General features: G+C 48.7%; 1 protein-coding gene across 3 annotated transcripts in view; it reads left to right on the top strand.

Annotated features, from left to right (window-relative positions):
• Window positions 1–18,430, top strand: part of MANBAL (mannosidase beta like) — a 30,807-nt gene extending 12,377 nt beyond the window's left edge. For all 3 annotated transcript variants that reach the window (XM_047771129.1, XM_047771130.1, XM_047771128.1), the window contains exon 3: window positions 17,508–18,430. In XM_047771129.1, the coding sequence (XP_047627085.1) occupies window positions 17,508–17,615 (108 nt within the window). In that variant the 3' untranslated portion in view covers window positions 17,616–18,430. The remainder of the gene's footprint in view (window positions 1–17,507) is intronic.
• The last annotated feature ends 1,742 nt before the right edge of the window (window positions 18,431–20,172 follow it).

Here is a 20,172-nt window from a genome sequence, read left to right as displayed (position 1 = left end):
GGGGAATGCAGGAACTGGCTAGGAACTGAATGCCAGTGACTATGGCCAGAGCACAGAGGGGACACCAAGAGGGGTGTAGCTGGAGGGGTGGTAGGGCCCAAAGGAGTTTAAAGGAGAGAGTGACATGGTCAGATTGGCTTTCTTGTTATTTTTGATTCTTATTCTGTAGGTCTCTGTCTCACTCTCTTTTTTTTTCTCCTCTTTAGTGCCACACCTGCGGCATATGGAGGTTCCCAGGCTAGGGGTCAAATCAAATCTGCAGCTTCCGGCCTACGCCATAGCCACAGCAACGCGGGATCTGAGCCACGTCTGTGACTTACACCACAGCTCACGGCAAAGCCGGATCCTTAACCCACTGAGTGGGGCCATGGATTGAACCCACATCCTCATGGATACTAGTCGGATTCATTACCACTGAGCCACAATGGAAACTCCTTAGTTCTCTTTATTCTGTAGCTCTGGACCCTCCTTCCACCATCCCACCCCCCCAGCTTTTCCCATAGCATTGATTTGTTGGAGAACACAGGTCACTGTCTTCTACCACATCCACATCCAGGATTGGCTGACTGCATCTCTGTGGTATTGACATGTTCCTGTGTTCCCCATATTTCCATCAACCGGAAATTCGATCTAGAGGCTTGATTCAGTTCAGATCGGGGTATTTGATGAGAAAACCTCATATCTAGTGCTGTGTCCTTCCTGTTTTTATGTCATCAATGGTCACGTGGTATCTGGTTGTCACACAGAGACTCTAAAAGATATCCATGGGTTCAGGTGTAATAGCTGATCCCTTTGTGATTAAATCTTCATCAGTCTTTACCTAAATGTTTTCAGCCTCCAGGGATCATTTCTTAGATGCATTGTTTCCTTCTGCATTTAGTAGCTGGAGTTTTTCAGTGAAGAGGCCTTTTTCCTTATCACCTATGTAGTTCCTCTGAAATGCTGTTCATAGTAAAAGGCTTGGTTCTTTTCCTTTATTCATTAGTTTTCAGAGTAGAGGGTTAGAGCTACAGCAGCCTCCAGTCTTGACTAGATTTTTGTGTTATTTTAATTAAAAATGTTTATATATTTGATGTTTTAATTAATTTTAGGTTTTTTTCTTTTTTCTTTTCTTTTTTTGGCTCCAGTGGTCTCAGTTGGAGCCCCAGGAAGTTGTGTGAAATATTGTTGCCCAAGGAAACCCGTTTGAGACTCATTGCCTAGGGTTTTTTGGGGGGCAGGTCACATAAACCTCCTCTGCCTCGTTTGGTCCAAAATAATTCCAGACTTCCAGAAGGAAAGCAGTTATTCAGCATAAACCGTATTGTTTGCTCAAAAGGTTAGGCACTGCGAGCCATTCTTATCAGTTCTAGGAATTGTGGGAACCACCCAAAAATCCAGTTACCCACTTGCCAGCTAAGGACCAACCTTGCAAGCTGGTTTCTCTAAGGATAGCAGGTTTTTATTTTTTTATTTTAATGTAAACTCTATTCTGCACACCGACAATATAGTTATTATAGTTTTCAAATAACTATATTGTTTTTCTCTACTAACAGTAAGGCTCAAAATGAAATTCATGATTTTTTTTGTTGTTGTTCTTTATGGGCCCCCAAGATCTGTCCCAGTAGGGATATATGGTCAGAGTACTGTGTTTAGTAAGTTTTTTTTTCACATAAGTATACATTAATTAATTAATGACAGATATTAATTTGCTTCAATTTGTTTTTAATTTTTAGAGGTCGCCCCCTTTAATTAATTAATTTTTATGGCCGCTCCCATGGCATATGGAGGTTCCCAGGCTAAGTGTCAAATTGGAGCTGCAGCTGCCGGCCTCCGCCACAGCAACAGCAGCATAGGATCTGAGTTACGTCTGTGACCTACGCCACAGTTCACGGCAATGCTGGATCCTTACCCCACTGAGCAAGGCCAGGGATCGAACCTGAGTTCTCATAGATGCTAGTCAGATTTGTCTCCCTGAGCCACGATGGGAACAACTTCCCCCCCTTTAATTTAATTTAAAAATTATATAAAACTTATATAGAACATTTCCCCAAAACTGTATTACAGGATACAGTCAAAAAAACCTCCTTTAACCTCAGTATCTTCCACCCTTTCCTCTTCCTCTGCATAGGCAACCGTTTTTATTTTGACTTTTCCTTCTTTTGTTTCTTTCTGAAAACATATGCAAATGGTTATGTGTGTGATATTTATTTATTCATTTATATTCTTCCTTTGATACATTAAAGATAGCATCCTATTAAACAGTTTCACAGTTTTCTTTTTTCACTTAACAGTCTCTAATATATTCTGGAGATACATATTCTGGAGGTGACTCTGTCCCTGAGATTCTGCTGGTGTGACTGGGAGGAGCTCTGGCAACGGGCAGGCTTGGGATGGGGCTGGGGAAGGAGCATGCTGTGTTCAGTTGTGAACAGGTGCCCTTAAGATGTTCTGTCAGGTAAGCAGTGGCTCCACGGGTCTATATCAGGAGGAGGGTCTGTGGTGAGTGCTGACCAACATTTGTGGGTCTGTGAGTTGTAACTGAAGCTGTGAGGATGAGGTCTCTTAAGGAGGAATATGGGGTGGGATGAAGAAAAGGCTTAGGGGGCGCCTTGAGGAGCTCCAGCATTCAGGGAACCCGCAGGAGGAGCAGCAGCCAAAGGAAGCCTTGGTGAACGTGACATGACAGGCACGTGGCCTCTGGGTTGTTCTGTCCATCTCCATTTCTTATTCTGACATTCTGAGGAGGAGGTCACCGTTGGAGTTTTTCCACCCACAGTTGTAGCACACTCTAAAGACATAATCCTTGTGCCCTGTGGCTCTGTCCTCACAAACCCAGCATGTCGTACCCACGGCATATAAACGTTCCCAGGCCAGGGATCGAATCCGAGCTACAGGTGAGGCAATGCCAGATCTTTAACCCACTGTGCCAGGCCAGGTGTCGAAGCTGTGCCTTCTCAAACCCATGCTGTCTCAGAGATGACCCCAGATCCTTAACCTGCTGTGCCACGGCAGGAACTCCCAATACAGACATCTTTATTATCACTGGCCACTGATGCAGCCTGCTCAGAGTTCTGAGGGAGGGAGGGAATGGATGTTTTGATTTATAGGCAGAGATGCAGAGTCAGAGGTCTGTGGTCTTTAGGAGAGCTGCTGCTCACTTCCTGTTGTGCTCTTAACCCTTCAAGGCTGGCCTTAGAGACCCAGGTCCATTTAGCAAATTTTCAGAAAAGGGGGAACCCTTTCCTGATCTCTGAGGTTTTTAGTACACCTTAGGTTGAGGTCTTTTGAGGCAGCGAGTCGACAAAGGGCTCAACAGGATGCCTCAACCCTGCCATTTAGACATTTAGAGGTTAATTTGGGACAACAATCTCATCTTTTATTTCATTTTTTTTGTCTTTTTTTTTTTTTTTTTTTTTTTTTTAGCTATTTCTTGGGCCACTCCTGCAGCATATGGAGGTTCCCAGGCCAGGGGTTGAATCGGAGCTGCAGCCACCGGCCTACGCCAGAGCCACAGCAATGCGGGATCCGAGCCGCGTCTGCAACCTACACCACAGCTCACAGCAACGCCGGATCATTAACCCACTGAGCAAGGGCAGGGACCGAACCCGCAACCTCATGGTTCCTAGTCGGATTCCTTAACCACTGCGCCACGACGAGAACTCCCTATTTCATTATTTTTATTATTACTTTTTTACTGAAGTATTTAAGGTACAATATTACATAAGTTACAGGAGTACAACACAGTGATTCAGTTTTTAAAGTGTACACTCATTTATAGTTATTATAAAATATTAGCTATATTCCTACAAAATGTCCTTATAGCTTATTTATTTTATATATAGTAGTTTGTACCTCTTAATCCCATACTCCTATCTTGCCCTTCCCTGCTTCCCTCTCCCCACTGGTAACCAATAGTTTGTTCACTATATCTGTGAGTCTGTTTCTTTTTGTTATGTTCATTGATTGTTTTATTTTTTAGATTCCACATACAAGTGATATTGTATGGTATTTATCTTTTCTCTGATATATTTCACTTAGCATAATATCCTCTAGATCTATCCATGTTGTTACAAATGGCAAAATGTTATTCTTTCTTATGGCTAGGTAGAATTCTGTTGCATGTATACATATACCACATCTTCTTTATCTGTTCATCCATTGGTAAGTTATCCGTTGGATTCTTAGGTGGCTTCCATATCTTGGCAGTTGTAAATAATGCTCTTATGAACATTGGGGTGCATGTATCTTTTCAAATTAGTGTTTTTGGTTTTTTCAGATATATTTCCAGGAGTGGCATTGCTGGTTCATCTGGCAGTTATCTATTTTCAGTTTTTTGAGAAACCTCCATATTGTTTTCCACAGTGGCTGCTCTAATTTACATTCCCACAAAGAGTATAAAAGGGTTCCCTTTTTAGAAGTTTCTGGGCCAGGATCGAACCCGTGCCACAGCAGTGACCCAGGCCACAGCAGTGACAATACCAGATCCTTAACCCGCTGAGCCACCACAGAACTCCTGTTTGTATTCTTTTTGATAATAGCCTTCTGACAAGGGTGAGGTGATATCTCATTGTGGTTTTGACTTGCATTTCTCTGATGATTAGCAATGTTTGAGCATCTTGTCATGTGCCCGTTTGCCATCTGCATGTCTTCTTTGGAAAAACGTGTACTCAGGCCTTCTGCCCATTTTTTTTAATTGGATCTTTTTTTTTTTTTTTTTTGATATTGAGGTTGTATGAGCTGTTTATGTATTTTGGATATTAACCCCTCACTGGTTGTATAGTTTGCAAATATTTTTTCCCATTCAGTAGTTTGTCTTTTCATTTTGTTGATGGTTTCCTTCAAAAACTTTTGTCCCATTTGTTTATTTTTGCTTTTATCTCCCTTTCTTTAGGAGACAGATCTAAAAAAATATTGCTACAATTTACGTCAAAGAATGTTCTGCCTATGTTTTCCTCTAGGAGTTTTATGATTTCCGTTGTTACATTTAAGTCTTTAATCCATTTTGAGTTTATTTTTGTATATGGGGTTAGAGAATGTTCTAATTTTGTTTTTTTACATGTAGCTGTCCAGTTTTCTCAGCACCACTTATTTAAGAGATTTGTCTTTTCTGGAGTTCCCGTCGTGGCGCAGTGGTTAAGGAATCCGACTAGGAACCATGAGGTTGCGGGTTCGGTCCCTGCCCTTGCTCAGTGGGTTAAGGATCCAGCGTTGCTGTGAGCTGTGGTGTAGATTGCAGACGCGGCTCGGATCCCGCATTGCTGTGGCTCTGGCCTAGGCCGTAGGCCGGTGGCTGCAGCTCCGATTCAACCCCTAGCCTGGGAACCTCCATATGCCGCGGGAGCGGCCCAAGAAATAGCAACAACAACAACAAAAAAAGACAAAAGACAAAAAAAAGACCAAAAAAAAAGAGAGAGAGATTTGTCTTTTCTGCAGTATATATTCTCGCCTCCTTTGTCCTAAGTTAATTGCTCTCCGTTCTGTTCCATTGACCTATGTGTCTGTTTTTGTGCCAGTACCATACTGTTTTGATACTGTAGCTTTGTGTATAGTCCGAGTCAGGGAGCATGATTCCTCCAGTTCTGTTAGTTTTTTTTTTTTTTTTTTTTTTTTTGTCTTTTTAGGGCCACACACGTGGCCTATGAAAATTCCCAGGCTAGGGGTCAAATCGGAGCTGTAGCCACCAGCCTACACTATAGCCACAGCAACAGTGCATCCTAGCCACATCTGTGACCTGCACCACAGCTCACGTCAACACTGTATCCTTAACCCACTGAGCAAGGCCAGGGATCGAGCCTGTGTCCTCATTGATATTAGTCAGATTCATCTCCCCTGAGCCTCGATGGGAACTCCCTCTAGTTCTGTTCTTGTTTCTCAAGATCATTTTGGCTATTCAGGTCTTTTGTGTCTCCATACACATTTTAAAATTACTTGTTCTAATTCTGTAAAAAAAATCCCTTTGGTATTTTGATAGGAGTTTCATTGAGTCTGTAGCTTGCCTTGGGTAGTATGGTCATTTTAACAACATTAATCCTTTCAATTCAAGAGCATGGGATATATTTCCATCTGTTTGTGTCATCTTTAGGCTCTTTTATCAGTGTTTTATAGTCTTCCAAGTATAGTTGTTTTAGGGCTGCACCCACAGCATATGGAAGTTCCTAGGCTAGGAGTTGAATCAGCGCTGTAGCTGCCAGCCTATGCCACAGCCACAGCAGTGCAGGTTCTGAGCCACATCTGGGACATACACCACAGCTCATGGGCAACACTGGGTCCTTAACACTGAGTGAGGCTAAGAATCAAACTCGTGTCCTCATGGATACCAGTTGGGTTTTTACCCACTGAGCTATGATGGGAAATTCCTGAGTACAGTCTTTTATCGCTTTAGGTATATTTATTCCTAGGTACTTTATTCTTTTTGATGTGATGAGAAATGGGATTGTTTCCTTAATTTCTCTTTCTGATAGTTCATTGTTAGTATGTAGAAATATAACAGATCTCTGTATATTAATTTTGTATCCTGCAGCTTTACTAAATTCTTTGATGAGTTCTAGCAGTTTTCTGGTGGTGTCTTTAGGATTTTCTATGTATGGTATCATGTCTTCTGCAAACAGTGACAGTTTTACTTCTTCCTTTCCAATTTGGATTCCTTTTATTTTTCTTCTCTGATTTCTATGGCTAGGACTTAAAATACTGCATTGAATAAAAGTGGTGAGAATGGACATCCTTGTCTTATTCCTGATCTTTAAGGAAATGCTTTTAGCTTTTCACTGTTGAGTATGATGTTAGCTGTGGATTTGTCATATGTGGCCTTTATTATATTGAGGTGTGTCCCCTCTGTAGCCACTTTCTGGAGAGTTTTTAATCATAAATGGATGTTGAATTTTGTCAGAAGCTTTTTCTGCATCTATTGAGATGATTGTATGGGTTTTATTCTTCAGTTTGTTAATGTGGTGTATAACATTGATTGATTTGCAGGTGTTGAAAAATCCTTGCATCCCTAAGATAAATCCCACTTTGATCATGGTGTATGTTCCCTTTAAAATATATTGTTGGGAGTTCCCGTCGTGGCGCAGTGGTTAACGAATCCGACTAGGAACCATGAGGTTGCGGGTTCGGTCCCTGCCCTTGCTCAGTGGGTTAACGATCCAGCGTTGCCGTGAGCTGTGGTGTAGGTTGCAGACGAGGCTCGGATCCCGAGTTGCTGTCGCTCTGGCGTAGGCCGGTGGCTACATCTCCGATTGGACCCCTAGCCTGGGAATCTCCACATGCTGCAGGAGCGGCCCAAGAAATAGCCAAAAAAAAAAAAAAAAAAAAAAGACAAAAAAATAAATAAATAAAAAAATAAAATATATTGTTGGATTGGGTTTGCTAATATTTTGTTGAGGATTTTTGCATCTATGTTCATCAGTGACATTGCCCTGTGATTTTCTTTATTTGTGATGTCAACACCCTCATCTTTTAAAATGTAAACATCAGAACATACCATTTTCATTTATCTTAAAGTTTAGGGGAATAAGGCTCACACAAGTGAATTGTCTTTATAACTGAAAGTTACTGTGTTATTTTTTTGTTTTTGTTTTTCTGTTTGTTTTTGTTTCTGTTTTGTTTCTGTTTTTTAGTTTTTCAATAGATCAGTAGCAAAAAAAAAGTGGTATTATTAATGTAAGTTTTTTTGATGCATCATGCTAGCGGTATGGTCCTCAGTTATGCAGGGATTCAGCTCCCAGCTTTCCTCTCTGAACCTCTATTCCCTCTCCCCCACCCAAGGCAGCCTTCTCTCACTCCCCAAACTCCTAAATAAATGGAAAGAGTATTCTGTGCATGTAAACGGTCTTACAAAGACAGGGTGAGTGCTCAGATTGTGCTTAGAGGTTATGCTTAGCAGCTAACTGGGATTTGGAATTTGGATGGGGAGGAGAAAAGAAAGGGTTTTTAACTTGGGGCTCTGGGGCTCTTAGGAAGAGAGCCTGTGGGAATGGGGAGCTGGGGGGACTCTAGGCAGCCCAGGAGCAGGAGGGAGGTACCTGGAAGTGAAGGTGGCAAGGAGGTGGAGGAGGGTGGGGGTAGGAGGACCCAGAGAATAATCTTGCTCTCTCTGCCACTTTGCTTAGGGCAAAATCATCTTTCTTGCTTGGCCTATAGACGCAAGATTTATTAGTGGCTTTTTGGGTCAGATGATAATATTTTTGGCTCCAGATGATGGGAAAGGCTTTGAAAAGCAAAAGAATGTCTTTCCTGTTGTTCCAGTAAGCTGATTTTTTGCAACTAGTTTATGACTTCAGTATTTCAATATTTAGCAGATTATTTGAAAGCTCTTTTGGGGGTAATCAGGGAAGAAGAAAATGAACACAAAGAAATGCTTCCCACCCCACCCCCTTTCTTTTCATAGTAGGAGCAAGAACTAATTCGTAAAATCAGAACCAAAGTCCCTAGAATCCTAAGCCAAATGAGAACGTTTTTCTCATTGACACCTCATTAAACCAAGACCCAGGAAAACAAACATTTGTTTGAGCTTGATTGAGGTCTGGACCACATTTATTCCAAGAATTTTCTGTAGGCTGGATTCTAAAATATAAGAAGGTTGATCCTGTACCACTTCTGTCTATTCCAGGATGCAGTTGTGTTTCATCTCTCATGCCCAGTCTGATTGATTATATGGTGGCCATGGTGGAAAGGATTCGGGGCTGCTTCTAGGCTCCAGACTAAAGAAATGATTCATTGATGTCTGCCATGAGCAAGGGACTAGAGAGTGGTAACGGAGATTGCCTGGCCTTGGGCTTGTCTGTGATTTTCCACCTGGGGAATTTTCAATGGCCTGGGCTGCACCTATAGAGATTCTGATTCAGTTGTTCTTTGAAGCCTTGGATCAGTGTTTTCTTTAAGTGCCCAGGTGATTCTGTAATGAAGCCACTGATCTAGTCCCTTGATTATTTCCCTGAAGCACAAACCAATTTGAGGAAGACAGGAGGTGTTCAGATCTCTGTCTTAAGTTTAAGTAATAATAGCATGCTGTCCAATGAGAAGCTGGGGATGGAGACCTGGGAGTTATTTTAACCAATATAGCATTATTTCTTATAACCCCAAGAGTGAGTTGCTAAGCTTTGCCAAGGAAACAAAGATTCAGGGCAGGCCTGAACTTGGGGCATGCTAAATTTTGGTAGTTTCTGTGTAATATAGAGATACTGAAAAGATGTGGGTGCTGTTCCAGAGCAGGGATGCAGCTGGACCTCTGGAAGGGGTGGGCACCAGGGACTCCATCACTCACCATCTGCATCCCTCTGCCTCCACTGACCATCTCCTGTCTCTCACTTCTCTTGCCCTGCCTCCTCTGCTCGCTGTCCCTCTGGTACGACGAAACAGGGCCACTAACAGCTTCCAGAGTTTACGTCTTTCAGCTGCAGCATCTGGAGGCTGCCTCCCTGCTTGGTCCCACTTCCAAAATCCCTAGAGAAGGAGCTCTGTAGCTGTCCCAACTTGGGACTGCTATGGCCAGTGTGGGGGAGGGGAGCATCCTGTGGAGTGACCTCTAGGGGTGGAGGGCAGGGTCGGTTCCCAAAGGATCAGGAGTGCTGTGCAGACAAAGCTGGGGTCTCCATTCCTTTCGCTCTCCTGGAGGCAGTCAGAGCAGCGGGCAGAGGACTAGGGGACTGGTCTCCTTGCAAACCTTCCAGTGATTCAAGGAGGGCACATGTAAAACAAGAGCAGCCGAGTGATGGAGGAAAGGCTGCTCAATCGGATGATGATGATGCTGTGTTAAGGCTGCTGTCCTTCTGGTTTTGTTTCAGTAGAACTATGTTCTTAATAAGGAGTTCCTGGTTCCCTTGGGCTTCTCTAGATAAAGGCTGCACAAGTCTGTGAGCTCCCTGTAGTTGTGTGCAAAAGTGTGATGTTTTCATGTTTATGCACATTTTCTGGAAAGAGAGTCTGTAGCTTTTCCCAAAGTGGAGAGCAGCAGTTTTAATGAGGTGTAGGAGCTGAATTTCAGGAGTGAAGAAATAGATAATGAGGAAGTAAAGGTTGGGAGCCCCTCCCCCACAGCCTGCTTGAGCTTTTAGATCCGTTTCCACCCAGAACGTTGATCCAGTCATCTTTAAGCAAGCAGGTGTTGACATTTAGTTCAGCAACTCTTGTAGCCTGTAGTAATAGTTATCTGGCAGTCAGTCACAGGGTCTCCTAGAAGTTTAAAATGCTGGCTCTTCTCATCTCCTCATGTGTTTATGTCACATCTGCCCTGCCAGCTGCTGGCCTCTAGGCAGATACTTTCACTTCCACTTACCTGATTGCCTCAGTCTCAGTCTTTTTTTTTTTTTTGTCTTTTGTCTTTTTTGTTGTTGTTGTTGCTATTTCTTGGGCCGCTCCCGCGGCATATGGAGGTTCCCAGGCTAGGGGTTGAATCGGAGCTGTAGCCACCGGCTACAACCTACACCACAGCTCATGGCAACGCCGGATCGTTAACCCACTGAGCAAGGGCAGGGACCGAACCCGCAACCTCATGGTTCCTAGTCGGATTCGTTAACCACTGCGCCACGACGGGAACTCCTGGTCTCAGTCTTATTAACAAGGACCCTTTCTGTTGAAAGCTCAGAAACTCAGCTTGAGCAGTTTCCCTGGGAAGAACTGCATTGGCTCTTGGAACTGGGAATTTTGAGGCACAGCTGGGCTCAGAAGTTCGCACGGTCGTCAGGGCTCCGTCTGCCTCTCCATCTCTTGGCTTTCCTGTGAGCGCTGGCTTCATTCTTAGGCCCTTGCCCCGTGTCAGGAGGATGGCTGCAAGAAGCTCCAGGCCGCATCCTTATCACTCATGATTTACAAGCAAGAGAAGCCATTTCTCTACCTGTGCTCACTTTCCACATCTCCTGGAAGGCCTCTGCTTGGCTCTAGCCTGGCCACAAGTCTATACTTTGCCCCTTAGGTGGGAAGGGGCCTTGGGTAACCGCTTCCGGCGAGGCCACTTTTAACTGGCCACTCCTGTGGCCACAGTGACTGAGAGTCCCCTCAGAACCACGTGGGACAGGGAAAGGATGGGGTCCCAATAGAGAGGGGGTCTGGGCAAAGACAACTGATGTCTAGCACGGTGATCTGGCAGAGGAGAACTCACCCATCGGAATCGATAGCAAGAAGGGTGGCTTTCCATGTGATGCCCACATAGACTTTGCTGTCGATCAAAGAGCCCGGCGGTGTTTGGAGCCCTGAAAGGGAGGCGCCTTCCCGGGGGCAGTGGGGCAGTGGCCTAAAAGTTCAGGACACTGTTGGAAAAGTCTGCCTGGCCCCTAGCTGCTAGTGAAGGCTCCCACAGGAAACAGTTAACCCGGGCAAGCGTATACCCATTCTCAACATCTCAGGAGACAGTCTTGCACAACTGACTTTGTAGCTCTGCCCTGTATTTTTTTTTAAGCTTGGGAGGTGTTTGCAATTAAATTGGGTGGCAGGGTGTTTTTTACTTCATGAGCCATTTTTGAGAGACTGCTGGGCGGTGGACAGGGCGAAGGTCTTGAGATGGGTACAGGCTAGTGGGAGAAATGGTTGAACACACAAGGAGCCCCAGACCAGCCGGGGGGCAGGGCCTGGGTGGCGCTGAATCGTGTCAGGTGCACTCCCAGGCCTCTTCTCTGTTATCACAGTTATTGCCTGCCATGTGCTTTCTGGATTCTGTGTTTCGCCTTGTGGAGCCCACGCGGTCGGCCTCCCCCTCTCTGTTCCAGCTAGTCCTGTCCTCTCAAGGCCAGGGCTAGTTCTGGCCCTGCCTGGTCTCCCAGTCTCCACCCCATCTGGGGCCTGGGGCAAGAGCGCGCAGGATGAGCCAGAGCTTCAGCTCTGGGCACCTGTCTGGGGACCGCCTGCCTTCCCCACGCCCCGAGCCTGTGTCCCCAGCTAGAGAAGGAGGGCGTTCACGTCCTTCCCATGCAGTTCTTGAGGATCGAATGAGGCAAGGTACGTGAGGCTACCTGAGTGTGGCACAGTGGTTTTCTTTCCCTGGACTATTTTAGAGGAGAGAGTGGTTTCAGTCTGTGTAGAATGACATTTCATCCTGATTTATTGGACTAAATCCACACTGAGTTGTAGCGTGGAAATCATAAAATTCTCTGTGCTTTTCCCTGCAGGAAGGGAGTTGATACATCGCGGCACAGATTCGATTATTTGAATCTGATGAATAGCAGCAATTTTCTGGCTTTGTAAGTGGCTGTGGAGCTGCTACATTATTGATGAGGCCTGTGTCGCAGAGGATGCCTCTGCAGACCCAGGATCCACCTGAGGGCGGGGGAGGTCTTTTACTCCCCAAGGTGGGATTGCTGAGGAAACTGAACACTTGCTTCAGAGGAGGCGAGGTGTTCCCAGATGGAAAGGTGGGGCTACAGTGTTCAGAGTCTGCCGTCTGCCTGGCTTGTACCAGCAACGTACATTTGAAGAGAAATGACAAGTCAGCCATTTATTTAGAGTCACTCTTGCCAGCTAAGAATTTGGAGCTACAGCTCTGTGTGGCTAGGACCCCAGTATCCGAGTCATGCACGTAACATCTGCCTTTGCTTCCCTGCCCCTTGAGGGGAAGGCAGCTGTGCCCCGCTGGGCCAGTGGCTAGGACTCGCTGAGCCTCAGTTTCCTTACCTGTAAAATGGGGCTCAGAGTGAGGGCTCATGAGGGTGGTGGGGGCTCAGCGTGCCCGGGTCTGTGAGGTACCCACGTGGTGCACATCACTAAGTGTGCCCCCTCCTCTCCATTAGCCTGCCTTGCCTGGCACAGGACCTGCATGTGCTCGACGCAGACAGAGCATGAAAGAACAGAGCATCTGGGAGATACTGGCTGGCCAGTAGCCCAGAAGTGACCGAGGGGGCGTGCCCAGAGACAGGGCCAAGGCAGCAGTGGAATGGCTCTGGAGGCCACTTGGGGGTTCTTGGAATTTGTCTTATACAAAGAGAGACACCTGGAGGTTCTTGGAATCCGTCCTGTACGAAGAGGGATCCAGCAACACGTTTAAAGCAGAACACAGACATGATCAGGATGGTTGTTTTAGGAGAACGGGCTCTGAAAACAGGAAAACCCTTGGGAGGGACAGGCAAGAGAGCAGAGGTCTGAACCAGCTCCCTGGTGTGTGTCCAGAGGGGACCGGGTAGAGTTGAGTGCCCATGGAAAGAAGAATGGACTGGCCATGGGGACAGATTAGACGTGGGGGCATGAGGGACTGGTGAGAAATCAGAAATGGCTTAGAGGCTTCCAGCTTGGGTGACGGGGTGGGTGACAGTGCCAGAAATTGAGCTGGGGAAGAGAGGAGGAGGTCTGGGGTGAAGAGGAGACAAATAATGCACTCAGATCCTCGATGACTGTATGGTGTCCACACACCCACGGCGAGCTGCTCTCGACTCTGGAAGACAAAGCCTGACTCCCATCACAAGCACAGGGGTTCCTGAATGACCCGCCAGTGGGATCTAGAACAAGCTGTTCTTGTCATTCCAGAGTCACCTGTGCTTCCAGGCGCTGAAAAAGAGAAAGTCGATTTCACTTTTAGATCTGATTCTTGGTGGCCATCAGCCCTAGGAACCCAGGAGAGTCTGTGCCACACAGCCATTGAGAGCTCAGGTTCATCCTGGCTCTGCCACTCTGCATCTGAGACCTTAGGCAGGTCACATAACCTGAGTGTCTCTTCTTTCATCTATAAAATGGGACTCATTATGGCACTTTGTGAGGCCAAAATATATATGTCCATGGAGCTCCCGCTGTGGCGCAGTGGGATTGGCGGTGTCTTGGAAGCACCAGGACACGGATTTGATCACTGGCCAGGTACAGTGGGTTAAGGATCCAGCATTGCGGCAGCTGTGGCTTAGGTCAAGCCTGCGACTCAGATCTCATCTCTGGCCAGGGAGCTCCACATGCCTTGGGGCAGCCAAAAATTAAATAAATAAATAAGTAAAAATAAGCAATATGGAAATAGCTTAAAAAAAAGAAAAGGATATGTCTAGAGCACAGAACCTGGGACCTGGCATATTGCAAATAATAGCAGCTGTTAGGAGTTCCCGTCATGGCTTAGTGGTTAATGAATTCGACTAGGAACCATGAGGTTGCGGGTTCTGTCCCTGGCCTTGCTCAGTGGGTTAAGGATCCGTCATTGCCGTGAGCTGTGGTGTTGGTCACAGATGCGGCTCAGATCCTGCGTTGCTGTGGCTGTGGCTGTGGTGTAGGCCGGCAGCTACAACTCCTATTGGACCCCTATCCTGGGAACTTCCATATGCCATGGGCGTGGCCCTAAAAAGACTACATATATATATATATATATAAGCAGCTGTTATGGCTGTTATTATTACTATGCTTATTGGTGGCTATGTCTAGCCATGGTTTAGGGTTTGTATATTAGGTTTAAAATTTACTCTGTCCTCTGTGCCCATTTCTCACAGGAAAAAGTGAGACTGTTAGGTTTTTATGATGATAAGTGGGAATGAAGTTCTCCTGGTCACAGGAGAGCTTGCGTGTTCTTTCATTTCATTCATTTGGGAACAATTGAAGCTGTCCGCAAGAGCTCACAGATTAGTTGGGGAGACTCAGGGGGAGCACCTGTAGCTTAGGTAAGATAAGGGTGGCTCTGTAATCTTCCTGGGTGCCTGGGGTGGAGGAAAGGATGCATCTGCTGCAGTGGAGGAGCAGAGGAAGAAGGCTAGACAGGAAGGAGGAGTGTGTTCTTGGGCTGGACCACACTGAGGGGAGGGGTTTGCTGGGTGGCCAAGGAGAGAAGGGTGCTCCCCTTGTTGAGGGGTGGGCAGCGGAAGCCCTGGGGCCTGGCCCATTGTAGGGGGCAGAGGTGAGTCCGGGGAGGCTGGTGAGGCAGCCTCCTTAGATGCTGTCCTGGGTGTGGGACACAAGACCATGGGTGATGGAAAGCCACTGGAAGGTTTAAGGTGGGGACATCTGCACTTTCGAAAAATTCTTTTGGCACGTGTGCAAGGAATGGCATAGAGAGCAGGGGGGCCAGTTGGCAGTGGGGGAGCTGAAGCAGGGCCTTTGAGGCTCCAGAAAGTGGCCAGGTCAAGAGATGGAGGAGGGCGGATCAGCAGGACCTGGTGACCGATTGGATGGAGGGGCAGCGGGGGTGGGGGTGTCACTGGGGCTCTGGTTACTCTGCTTACGGGTAGGGGAGGAAGGCCAGGCCAGCCGGAGAAGGGGCTGTGCTCTGTCTGGGCCACTTGAGTTGGAGGTGCCAGAAAGGATGAGGTGCTTGGGAGAAGGTCTGTGGAGTAAGGAAAGCACTGGGGACAGCGGCCAGGTGTCCTCATCCCTGGTTTGTGTACCAGGCCCCACTTGAAACCGCAGGAGGTGTCCAGCTTTGAGCTCAAGGGGGGCTCCATCCCTGGAGATCCTGGCAGGCTTGACAGGTTCCCAGTGCACAAACCCTTTGTCTAATCATGCCCTGTTTGCCCAGGGCAGGGACTGACTGGCTTCCACTGGCCTCACAGGTACTGCCCTGGGGACGGTTTCCAGGTCCCAAAGTCTCCAAATGCCTTGTGCCCTGTGGGGTTTGCCTTAAACAGTAGCCATCCTGCTGGGCTCTGCAGCGGGAGCCTGTGCCCTTGACACACTGGCTTCTCTGAGATTTGGGTTTGTTTGTTTGTTTTCCTAATGGGCTTTCTTCTTTTTCCTTTTTTTCTTCCTTCCTTCCTTTCTTTCTCTCTCTTACCTTTCTGTCTTGCTCATGCTTTCTTTCTCTCTTCCTTTTTTTCCTTCTTTCTCTTTCTTCCACTCTTTCTCTCTTCCTTTGTCTCCTTCCTTCTTTCTCTCTCTCTCTCCTTCCTTCTTTCCTCCCTCCCTCGCCCCCTCCTCCCTTCCTTCCTTTTTCTTTCTTTCTTTCTCCAAGTTACAGAAACAGTATCAGCATAAGGGGGTGGGGGTCCTGAGCACTATCAGAGACCTGGCCAGGGGAGGAGCCGGCCGCCTGGTTATCTTGGGGCCATCACGCCTGGGTGCCTGGGACCAGGCTGGGTCTGTTGTCTCCGTTGGTTGGCAGCAGAGTAGACAGCGATGGCTGATAAGAGGGAGGTGGCAGACCTTTGGACTGGGCCTTAGGTGGGGACCGCCCCTCCACAGCCATAGTCCTGCCGCTTCTTTCAGAAGGAGGCTTGAGGCTTGGGCCAGGGGCCGACAGTGAACAGGGAAGGACAGAGTAAAGCAAGCTGGAAGCTGGGAGGTGGCCAATTAAACATGCAGAAATACTTTTCTAGAAACAGCATACTCCCTCTTAGTATTCTTGCTTCATCTTTTGTTTTCCCATCTTTAATAAAAGAACAAGGTACTGAGGTGCATTTCCTTGCTTAGTGCCGGGGGCAGTGGGGCTGTGGGGGCAGAGGCACCTGAATGAAGGGGCAGCCATTGCTCAGCCCATTTCTCCCATGAGGAGATTTGGGGCCAGTGTCACCGGATGTTTAAAGTTTTCAAGAAAAGCAAGGAATCCAGACTGAATGGGAAATCTCCCAATTGGCTCAAGTTCTTAAAAATAAACACTGCAGGTCAAGTGAAGTCTGCCTGTGGGCCGGACGAGGCCTGCAGCCTGTGGTTAGTGCTCTCTGGGCCAGAGTGGACTCTGACATCCTGCCTGGCTGTGGCGCAGTATGATTTATCCCTCAGAGGGGAGGGGACACTCAGCAGGACTGAGGCCACTCCAGGTTCTTCTCTGACATGCGCCTGTGAGGCTGGGACAGGCCAAGTCCCTTCCCCAGAGTCCACTTTCTTTATCAGCACAATAAAGGCCAGGGCTGGCTCTGTGGTTTTCAACCTTTTTTCAATAGGAGAACCTTTGTTTAAACCAGATCTTACAGGGAACAAATCACAATGTACGTGACAGATCAAAAGCAGAGCTGCCCCAGATACAGGGAGAGTCTGGAGTTCTACCCTGGGGCTGCCCTCTGCCCTTTCCCACGGGGCACCTCTGCCCAAGGCCGCAGAGCTCTGTGCCGTGGCTGCACTTCCACCGGCTGGTGCTCTCCACCCTTCCCTGCCCTGGCCTTCTGTGGCCTGAATGGCAGAAGAGGAACGAGGAGAGAAGCAGGGCTGGAAGGAGAGCAAGCCACAGCGAGTCTGCCCACAGCCGCTCCTCACCACATTGTGCCCAGTCCCACATGCGGTGACCAGCAGCCGCTGGGTGCATTTGCCTCCACTGGGTGCTTTCCACGCGTTTTTGCCTCAGCAGAGAGCCCACCCGCCAAGGTACGCGCCCCTGCTTCCATTTCACAGGTGGGCAAGCCGAGACACAGGAGGGGGAAGCATGTGGCCCACAGGGCCACTTGGCTGGAACGTGGCGGAGACTAGATCCCCCCCCAGGCCTGTGCGGCTCCAAAGGCTGCCCGCTCCCCTCGGGCATCCTCCCTTATCCTTCACCCCCTCCCGGGGGCCGTCCCGCAAACATGGGGATCCCGGGGCCCTGCAGGGACAGTTTCCATCCCTGGTGTCTCTGCGGCATGCCTCTCTTTGCAAAGTCCCTTCAGACATGATCTCATTTTGTGGGTGTCATTTTGATTTGTCTGAGCAGGCCTCTGTTTTCTGTCACCATGCAGGAGGCAGAACCGTCTGAGCCCCGAAGTACAGAGGTGACGAGGAAGCCTAAGGCCACTGCTCCTTCTGCAAACAAGAGGCCCAAGAAGGAGGCCAAGAAGAAGCGGTAGAAGAGGCGGCCTGTGGAGCCCGGTGGGCGGGGCCAGGGCCTTGGGGGCGTGGCCCCCACCGTTCCCCCGGGGCTCAAAGTCCTGTTCCCTCACTTTATCCCAGCCTCAGGATCTGAGGTGGCTGGGATGCCCTCTGACCACAGAGAGCTGGACAGTCACGACAGGCCCCAGGCCCCAGCTGGGCAGACTCCACTTCCACTTCCTTCTGCTTCCCCGATGGTTTAGAGCCATGGGGAGTGAAACCCCCTGTGAGCAGAGACTGCCTTGGAAGTCTCTCAGAAGCGGGGCGGCTGACAGTTGCATTTTCTTACTTAATCCCCATGTCCTGCCTTACAGATTCACACTACATCTTAGAGTCCTTATCTGATGCTGACAAGCACTGCCCTCTCCCATCCTCTGTGTCCTACAGATCAGATCTCCTGCTAATCAGTCATCTTTGTCTCTGCTTGTGCGCATGGAGCCAGGCCAGGCGTCCCCTGTTTGTTTAAGTCAAGACGCTAAGGCCACTGCAGCGCTAGTGGTCCTACTGGTACAACAGTCTGGAAGATGCCTGGCAGGAGGGCCAGCAGATGGCAGGGACTTGGCTGAAGGAGTGTATATTCTTCGGCTCAACTTCCTGAGCCTCTGAAATGGGGGACTTGTCAATCTCAGACCAACCTCTTTTCAACCCATCACAGCACATTCAAGATAATTCTTTTTGGCTTCCATCTGTACCCACCCCCCCCCCCCACCCCCCCGCCGTTCTTAAAACTCCTGGCCAGTGAGGAAAAGTCACTTGGGGGAGTGAATGTCAATAAACGGCTCCGAACGCTGAACCTCCTCTGTGTTGTTGTCTGTGCTGAGACGGAGCCTGTCCCCTGATCCCTGCTGGGGGGACGGGGCAGTGAGGGAGGAGCGCCCCCCACCCCCGAAGAAGTGTGACAGTGGGGCCTAGGATGGCTGGAGCAGGGGCCAGCTGGTCAGAGCAGCTTTGGGGCGAGTTTCAGGAAGGGTCCAGCCTGCTGCTTTGTGCGGCCCTTAGTCACTGGGAACATCCGTGAGTGTGTGAGAGTTTCCGTCAGACCCAGGCCCCACTCATTCCCCGGGTCCTGCTGCCTGAGGAAGGCGCTGCTTGTCCTCAGAGTGGCTTGAGGAAGACCCAGTCTTGGTGTAGGTGTGGGTCCTGACTCAGCCCCCAAAGAAAAGCCTCAACCTGTGGTTCCTCCAAACTCCCGGCTGGTTTACAGTTTCCTGAACACTTTCCTAAGTGTTGTCACAGCTGATGAGGACGAGCTTAAAGGATGAGCCTGTCTCATTGCCCTTTTAGAGATGGAGACTGAAGTCCTGACAACTTGAGAGAGCCAGAATTCGGACTTGGACCCAGTCCTTGGCCCTCTTCTCGATATTTAACAAATGTTTGGTGAGTGTCAGCAGGCCGGGGCTGTGAGGGCCCCACCTGCTGGAGGCCGGGCTGGATCCCAGCAGGAGGGGCTTCTGCTGAGTGTTTCTGCTCACAGACATTCACTGAGAGTCGGCTCGAGGCTCATGCCACGCTGCGGGGGTGGGGGGTGTGCGGAAGTAAGGAGGCTTCCCGGGAGCCCAAAGTGTGCCTGGCCCAGTGGGAGACCAATCGACTGAGGCGTGTGCATAGCCTGTCCAGCGGGGGAGCAGTGGGTGGGGGCGATCATTCAGTCTTGGGGGGCAGCACCCGGCAAAGGGACTCCGAATGACTGAGCGGAGTCTTAAACGCCCAGCAGGAATTGAAACCAAAGGAAATCATTCTGGTAAAGCAAGGACCTGACCTCTAGAGCCCACCCATCCACTTCCTGGAGAGGGGGCAGCTCTGAAATCACAGGAGCAGGGCTGCCTTGGTAGGTCTGACTCCTTTAAATTGCTCCCCATTGAGGCTGTTGGCCAGAGAACAGCCCTAGGAAAGCAAGGGTGGTCCTCTGCCCCACCCACCCCTCACTCCACACGTAACTTTGGACAGAGTGCAGCATTGACCCTTCTGGAACCCCTACCCTTACCTGGTTTTCCTCCTACGTCACTGGTTCCTCCTAATCGAAGGGGCCAAGGGCTCACTCCTTGATCCTCTCTACTCTGCCTGCACTCCCTTGGAGATAGCATCCAGGCTTGTGGCTTTATGTATTTATTTTGGTCTTTTTAGGGCTGCACCTGCAGCCTATGGAGGTTCTCAGGCTAGGCGTCGAGTTGGAGCCGTAGCCGCCGGCCTACACCACAGCCACAGCAATGTGGGATCTGAGCTGAGTCTGCAACCTACACCACAGCTTACAGCAACGCCGGATCCTTAACCCACTGAGCAAGGGCAGGGATCGAACCCACAACCTCATGGTTCCTGGTCGGATTCGTTAACCACTGAGCCACGACAGGAACTCCAGCAGGATCTTTATAAGGGAAAGAACAAAGGTATGAAAGTGAGGGAGGAGATGTGATGATGGAAGCAGAAGTTGGAATGATATGGGGACACAAGCCAGGGAATATGGGGGTGGCCTCTGGAAACCGGCAGAGGCAAGGTACCAACTCCCCCACCCCCACCGCCGCCCCAGAGCCTCCAGAA

This window comes from Phacochoerus africanus, chromosome 3 (genome assembly GCF_016906955.1).
Source record: "Phacochoerus africanus isolate WHEZ1 chromosome 3, ROS_Pafr_v1, whole genome shotgun sequence".
Classification (NCBI taxonomy): Eukaryota; Metazoa; Chordata; class Mammalia; order Artiodactyla; family Suidae; genus Phacochoerus; species Phacochoerus africanus.
This window is presented reverse-complemented; position numbering and strand designations above follow the sequence as displayed.